Raw genomic sequence first — 7954 nt, 5'->3', positions numbered from 1 at the left:
GGAGAATTGGTGACTTGATTTTGGTAACAAGTGAGTCAGTGGCCCACTCAGGTTTCTGGTGCCTGTTTCCTGATTCTTGGGCCAGAGTACAGTCTTCCTTTTACACTTCTAAAGGGACAGTATCCAGGCTTCTAATCTGAAAGAAGTGATGCATAATTATCACTATAAGTGAGTTTTCAACTTTGCTCTCCAAAGTCCAATGTACACAGATCATTGAATGTTTCTTGAACTGAAACATATCAGGTAAGGGAGAGATTCTGGGCTAATTGGTTTTTGCTTTCTCAGGCACTTGGTTTGGCTTTTGCCTCCTTAGTTTTCCAGACACATGCAAAGCCCTTCTGTTTTCTTTCTTTCATACCAGCAGCTATTCATTTGCCAGTTTCCCAGAGTAATGTGGGTCATGGAAGCAGGCCATCTCATCTGGGCTCTGTTGTTGATGCAAACTTTGTGGCCCCATCTGACTGAAGGGGCCACTAGAGTCTACTACTTGGGCATCCAGGACGTGCAGTGGAACTATGCTCCCAAGGGAAGGAACGTCATCATGAACCAGACTCTGGACAATGACACGTATGTTTAATCATTTGTGGAATTATAGCTGGAGTTGGTGGGGGGGCACCCTTGAGGTCAGGAAGTAGCCTTTTGAAGATCTTTTCTCAGGGTGTGTCAGCTCCTGATCTCCATGGCCATATACCCAGTGGCACATTTGCTGGTAAGAGTGTTAGTTGACTCAGGAGACAGCAACCTACATGGAGTCTGCTTTTCCACACTGAGGTGCCTCAGCATTTTTAGGGTCCTAAAGGTAATTCCATATTCTCTTGATTTGAAAATGATATCTATAACACTTTCAAAAAAGAAAAAAAAACATGAAATATATACAGTATTTATAAGATGTGTGTGATGGAACTATGCTCCTATAGTTGAGTAGAACTACATTGATTTTGGATATGTGAAAATGTGAAAAAATATGGTAAGCTTCAGAATCAAGGAAATAATAGTAATAGCTATCACTTATGTAACAGTCTCTCTGTGACAGTCACCATACTAGGAGTTTACATACTTTCTCTCACCTAATTCTCACAAAAGCTCTAGGAGGTGAGTATGAATGTCCTCATCTTACAGATGAGAAAACTGAGATTCGAGGAGATTAAGTGACCTGCCCATGTCCTACAGCTAGTAAATGGAAGAGCTAGAATTCAAGCCTGGGTAATGTGGATGCAAAGCTAGTACTCTTCTCACCATTCTGCCTTTCACAGATTCCATAAGATTAACCTTTCTTAATCTTAGAGCCTTGCTGATGTTCCACAAATATCTGTTAAAAGAAAAAGAATATATTAAAGAATCTTTTGTGATCTTGAATCACTTTGCCTCCCCAAAGCGTCAGAATTTTCCAAAGTTGACTGTATTATCTCAGAGCTCTCTAGGATGTATTAAAGTAAGTAAAGCAGCTTTTTTTTTTTTTTTTTTTTTTTTTAACAAACCACCTTCTGGTCCATCTAGTTTTGGAGTAACAGAGTCTTTTTATCAGAGGTGTCCTTGAGGGATAACTTCATTATCTTCCATCCCCAATACTTTGAAATAATAGCTAGCATTTATTAAGCTTTTACTATTTTCCAGGCACTGTCCTAAGCTCTTTATGTATTTTAATTTTTTTAGTCACCAGTATTGACTGTCTGAACTTGGTACCCTGATTATGTCCATTTTACAGATGGGGAAATTGTGCATAAAGTAGTTAAGTAACTGGCTCAAAGTCCCACAGATTTGGAAATGGTAATATGGGCATTTAATCAACTCATCCTGGCTCCAGAACTTGTGATCTTAACAACTATGCTATAAGATCTCTCATATATAGCAAGATGATGCAAGGTCAGGCCATATGGATTGGGAGTTGATCACTTAAAAAGAGTCAGTCCATATTTGATTGTCTCCCCATTACTATATATTAAGTGGAACTATGTGAAATTGCCTTTTTTGGAGGTTAAAAGTGGTCAAATATCAGCAATTTTATATGCTTTAATTTTTAAAGATTTTTTTGTTTATTTATTTGAGATAGAGAGAGGGAGAGAGAGAGCATGAGTAGGGGGAGGGACAGAGGGATAGGGAGAAGCAGACTCCCCACTGAGCAGGGACCCCCCCCCAAAGCAGGGCTCGATCCCAGGACCCTGGGATCATGACCCAAGCTGAAGGCAGACGCTTAACTGACTGAGCCACTCAGGTGCCCCAATTTTATATGCTTTAATTTAATGCTTCCCATTGTCTAAAAGTTAGACTCTAACCTGTGTTTTGATCAGTACAATCTCATTTTCCCTTGTTTTGCCCTAAACAAAAATAGACATTTTTGGTCAGCTTCATCTGGAAAAGAACTCTCCAGAGTTTTGAAGACTGTGGCAAAATTCTGAGTCTTTCTCTTCTTCCTTCCCAGAGTAGCTTCCAGCTTCCTAAAATCTGACAAGAACCGGATAGGGAGCAGTTACAAGAAAACCATTTATAAGGAATACAGAGATGGTTCATACATGGATGAAATGGTCCAGCCTGCTTGGTTGGGCTTCTTGGGGCCAGTGTTGCAGGCTGAGGTGGGAGATGTCATCCTTATCCACCTGAAGAATTTTGCCACTCGTCCCTACACCATACACCCCCATGGCGTTTTCTATGAAAAGGACTCAGAAGGTAAATCAGACCAACCTTTTTTTCTCCTGTCCACAACAAATTTTCTTTTACTAATATTTGAGAGAGAGGAGCTAGGAATGAGAATAGACTTTTTTCTCCTTATTGATCTGAGGTGGCAGAGGCACTCCCAGAAAAACTGGTAACTAATGTTATCACTTCTGCTATTCATATGCTGTGACTTTGGGCAAGCCACTTCCCCTCTCTGGGCCTCATATTCTTCATTATGTATATGGAGATTCAATCTGCCTTTTCTCACAAAGAATTACTTGAAGGACATTTCCATAAAGTATTTGGCTGTGCTTTGGAAAGAGAAAAGTGTGCTGTGAATGTAAGGGAACGCTATTCTAGGGTCATGGTCTTCTGAAAGGTCCATTTTTTTTTCTTAAGAGGAAGTTCAGTTACTAATCTGTATCCCCCATCTAATGGCCTATAATGACACAACAGTGAGTGACAGTAGTAGAAAGGGAACCCAGGTTTTGACTGGGCCACTAACTCCTGTATAGCCTCGGACAAGTTATTTTTCCTGTTTTCTCCTCCATAAAAAGGGTAAGTGGACCAACTGATCATTAAGTTGGCTTCATTTATAAAATTTTAATTCCAATATAGTTAACATACAGAGTTATATTAGTTTTAGATGTACAATATAGTGATTCAACAATTCCATACCTCTACCAGTGCTTATGACAAGTGCCCTCCTTAATCTTCATCACCTATTTCACCCATCTCCCCACCCACTTCCCCTCTGGTAACCATCAATTTGTTCTCTATAGCTAAGAGTCTATTTCTTGGTTTGTCTCTTTTTTTCCCCTTTGCTCATTTGTTTTATTTTTTAAATTCTACATATGAGTGAAATTATATGGTATTTGTCTTTCTCTGACTGACTTATTTTGCTTAGCATAATGCTCTCTAGCTCCACTCATGTCATTGAAAATGGCAAGATTTCATTCTTTTTTATGGTTGATATATATATATATATATATATATATGTATATATATATATATATACATATATATATATATCACATCCTTATCCATTAATGGATAGACACTTGGGTTGCTTCCATAATTTGGCTATTGTAAATAATGTTGCTATAAACATAGGGGTGTATGTACCATTTAGAATTAGTATTTTTGTATTTTGGGGGGTAGATACCCAGTGGTGTGATTATTGGATCATAGCATAGTTCGATTTTTAATGTTCAGAGGAACTTAAGTTGGCTTTAGATTGAAATTCTGTAATTGTCTGCTTTCTGTTTTCCAAAGTGAGTTCTTGAAGGGGGGAATTCTGTCTTCTTTCTCACTTCTATGCCACTGGTTTTGTACTAGGATACTATTAGATCAGGCTGTGAAGCACTTTCCATGGCCACAGCTCCTTTTCTGATGGCTGTCATCTCTCCACCCATAGCTGATGTGAGGTCTGGGATTCTTTGGCTGGATATTACCTGAATATGTATCCTCAGGTTGTGAGGAACACTGTCCCATATGTCAGCCCTCTCTTGGCTTCTATATCTGCCAGGCTCCCTCTCACTCACCTTGAGACTGGGCATGTGCAATTTTATTTTCTAGGCTCCTTATACCCAGATGGCTCCTCTGGTCAGCTAAAAGCTGATGATTCTGTTCCTCCGGGAGGCAGCCACATTTACAACTGGACCATTCCAGAAGGCCATGCACCCACTGATGCTGACCCAGCATGCCTCACCTGGATCTACCATTCTCATGTAGATGCTCCACGAGACATTGCAACTGGCCTCATTGGACCCCTAATCACATGTAAAAAAGGTACAGGCCCCATGGGGAGCTACTGAGATGCAGTGTGGGATATCTACAGGAAGCAGTGATGTAGCTGAATCACCTACATATTAAACAGCAACCTGAAGGGGTGTTAATTCAACACCCTTGTTTATTAGCAGGAATAAACCCTGCTAAACTTTTTTTCCACTATTTTTCCCTATTTCATTACCTTTAAAAACTTTAATATTTTCTTATTTCATTTTAAAACCTTGAATTAGTAATGATGGGAGTCAAACCACCTAAAAGTAAGGCATGTGTTAAGAGTTTAAGTGTGGTTAGGATCAAAAGTGTAGCCATCGGTATTTGGGGAAAATTGGGGAACTTTGTTGGAAATATGGTATGTTTAAATATTGTCAGACCTGGAAGACCTGGGTGTTGCAAGAGAATTGTCAGATTAAGGCCCTGGGTTGAAGGTACATGCAGGGATGGTGGGAGGGAATTATTCTAGGTCCTGTATGTCCAGTCTTCAAGTCCTAGGCTCACCTGAATTGAGTTTAACTGGGGAAATAGAAATTTGGAAATAGAAATTAAGAGCAGAAGGCCTTATCTGCTTTTCTGTTGCCAAAAGACTCTTAAGGCACCCTCTCTTCCTATTAATTTTTATGAGTACCCCTTGCAGGTTACTGTTGCTAAGGAGAGAAAGTTCTCAAGGGCACATTTCTTACTTACTCTAGGTACCTTGGATGGGAATTCCCCTCCTCAGCGGAAGGATGTGGATAATGATTTCTTCCTGCTCTTCAGTGTGGTAGATGAGAACCTTAGCTGGCATATCGATGAAAACATTGTCACTTACTGCTCAGATCCTACCTCAGTAGACAAAGAAGATGAGGCCTTTCAGGAAAGCAATAGGATGCATGGTGAGCTGGGAGAGGGTGGCCACACCATGACAGTAAAGACTGATGGAGAGTTTACATTGGGCCTAGCATCTGGTGGATACTTCCATATATCTCACAAGAACTAAAAGTAATAGGTACATTTTCCCTGTTTTTACTCCTCACAGGAACTAAGAGTAATAGGTACCTTTTCCCTCTTTCACCTATGAGGAAATTGAGGCTCCGGAATTACACAATAGAAAATCTGCACGCTAAAATTCCAATACTGATCTGTCTGATTGCACAGGCTGTGCTCTTGCCATTAGGTACCTTGCCTCTTAATGTGTAATAGCCTAGGTTATTGATTCCAAAGTCATGTACTTTATTCTAAGTCTCTCAAGGTGAGGGTTGTCCACTGATGTAATTAGTCAACATTTCTTTGTCCTAAAAAGTTTGGAAGAATTACCTACTTTGTGAGGAAAAATGATTGGCTGTAAGGAAGTTGATCACCTTAATTACATTTAAAACAAACTAAAGACACAAGAACCCTGAGGCATGGGTAAATAACTGATTTTAGTAACAAAAACAAGTTGATTTTATTTTTGTTTAATTAAGAAAAAGATTTATGTCCCTTTGGTGCCAGAGATGGTCTCAAAGCCTGATAGTCCCAAGGGAAAGTGAAAACTCAGGGGGAAAATTTAAGAGATGGCTTGGGCAGCTCAAATTTCTCTTGGGTTTTACACAAATTACCTTTGATAACCATGGTAATTAGCTAACTTGAAAATTCTCCTGTGGAAATTTCAGAAGGAAATTGGCCTGGAAGGGAAAAATAGCTTGCAAAATGAACCCCATTCATTAGAAAGCTTCCTCAGATTGCTGGGTTGGAATCTTGGTTCTACTACTTAACAGCTCTGTGGCCTTGGGAGAGAAGTAACTTCACTTCTCTGGGCCTTGGTTATCTCATTGCTTGAGATCAATGATATCTGTTTATTTTCCCAGGCTGTTTATGAGATTTTAAATTAAATAAAGTATATGGTTAGCACAGTGTGCTTTTTAAAAATTCATCTAAATGTGGTCTATTATTATTGTCAGATGGCAAATCTCTCATCAGGCTGTTCTTTCCTAAGATATTTTCTGATATTTTCTTTGGATTTTTCTTTGCAGCAATCAATGGCTTTGTCTTTGGGAACTTACCAGATCTAAGCATGTGTGCACAGAAGCGTGTGGCCTGGCACTTATTTGGCATGGGCAATGAAGTAGATGTCCACACAGCTTTCTTCCATGGACAGATACTGACCATCCGGGGCCACCGCACTGATGTGGCTCACATCTTTCCAGCCACCTTTGTGACTGCTGAGATGGTGCCTTGGGAACCTGGCACCTGGTTGATTAGCTGTCAAGTGAATAGTCACTTGCGAGGTGAGATCCGACATCTTTGACCCTTGAGGTATGGAAGGGAGATGGCATTAATGATCATCAGGAGCCTGGAGCCATAAGATAGGTCTTTCAGATGAGACAGCTAGGTATAAAGGATGAAATATTAGATTGGAATTTGGGGATCTAGCCAGATTTTTCCCTGGATCAGCCATTAACTTGCAGGGTGACCTCAGGGACGTTTCTCTGGGTTTTATCTTCCCCATCTCTAACATAAGATGGTATAGAGATGGATAAGCAGTTATTCAAGCTGTTCTTCTTTGCTCAGAATTCTAAGGAATTAATACCTGGAGGTATTTGCAGCTTATTGAAGAGGGAGTGAAGGAGAGATTAAAGAAAACAAAGGCTTCTTTGGGAGATCATAGAGTATTGTGGGCAAGTAGTGACACTCTAGTTGGGACCCAATAGTAATAGGAGTAGAAGGTTTGGTTTTTAGAGAGAAAATTGTTGAAGTAATGGCATAGTGCATCCAGGAGCATCAGAGAAGAGGAATATATGAGACAATGAAAAGAGCACTAGACAAGTGATTAGAAGGTTTGAGTTATTGTCTCAGTTCTGTGAGAAACTCACTGTATGACTTTGGAAAAGTCCCTTCCCATGTATAGGCCTCATTTGCCACATCTCCAAAATGAGGGGTTTGGTCTAAATAATCTCTAAGATCTTTATTATCTCTTACTTTCTAGAATTATTTGATATATGATAAATTAGGTAGGTGTTAGGAGAGTAATATGAGTATGTGAAAGTAGATTTGAGCAGATGAAGAGTTACAGACTGGTAGGATAATGAGTCTGTGGTGGTAGGTTTGATGAACAGAGGCCACTTACCCATGCTCCATCATCCAGGGCCCACCCTTGGTCCCAAAGGTACCCGGGTAAGAGAGTATGAATGAATATGAATGGAGGTTAGGGATGCAGCACAATAGTGAAGCAAGTATGGACCTTAGGGCCAGGCAGATAAGCCTGAATTCAAATCTTGGTTCTACAAATTGTTTAATTAACTTTGGTAATTCATATAACTTCTCTGAAAGAAGAGAATGAGCATTTAAATTTGCAGTTAAAAGATAGGAGATTAAGTCTCAGCTTCACTACTGACTAGCCGTTTAATCTTGGGCAAGTTACTTAACCTCTCTGATCCTTAGTTTTCTTCATCTGCAGAAAGGGACATTAAAAGTCTGTTTCACATGAGGGTTATGAGGACTGAAGGATGTAACAAATGTAAAGCACCTGGCACAAGGCTTGGCATGTAATTCATAT

General features: G+C 39.8%; 1 protein-coding gene across 6 annotated transcripts in view; it reads left to right on the top strand.

Annotated features, from left to right (window-relative positions):
• Positions 1-217: 217 nt before the first annotated feature.
• Positions 218-7954, top strand: part of HEPH (hephaestin) — a 70684-nt gene continuing 62947 nt past the window's right edge. For 5 of the 6 annotated variants that reach the window (XM_028126585.2, XM_028126589.2, XM_028126588.2 and 2 more), the window contains exons 1-5: positions 401-567; positions 2420-2664; positions 4231-4443; positions 5130-5312; positions 6432-6686. In XM_028126585.2, the coding sequence (XP_027982386.2) occupies positions 401-567; positions 2420-2664; positions 4231-4443; positions 5130-5312; positions 6432-6686 (1063 nt within the window). Of the gene's footprint in view, positions 244-387; positions 568-2419; positions 2665-4230; positions 4444-5129; positions 5313-6431; positions 6687-7954 lie in introns of those variants that run through there. The other variant, XM_088028998.1, reaches the window with a different exon arrangement.

This window comes from Eumetopias jubatus, unplaced genomic scaffold (genome assembly GCF_037043125.1).
Source record: "Eumetopias jubatus isolate StellerSeaLion01/CBP00866 unplaced genomic scaffold, mEumJub1_p1.0 scaffold_11, whole genome shotgun sequence".
NCBI lineage: Eukaryota > Metazoa > Chordata > Mammalia > Carnivora > Otariidae > Eumetopias > Eumetopias jubatus.
The sequence above is the reverse complement of the archived record's forward strand: the minus strand, read 5'-3'. Positions and strand labels throughout refer to the sequence as shown.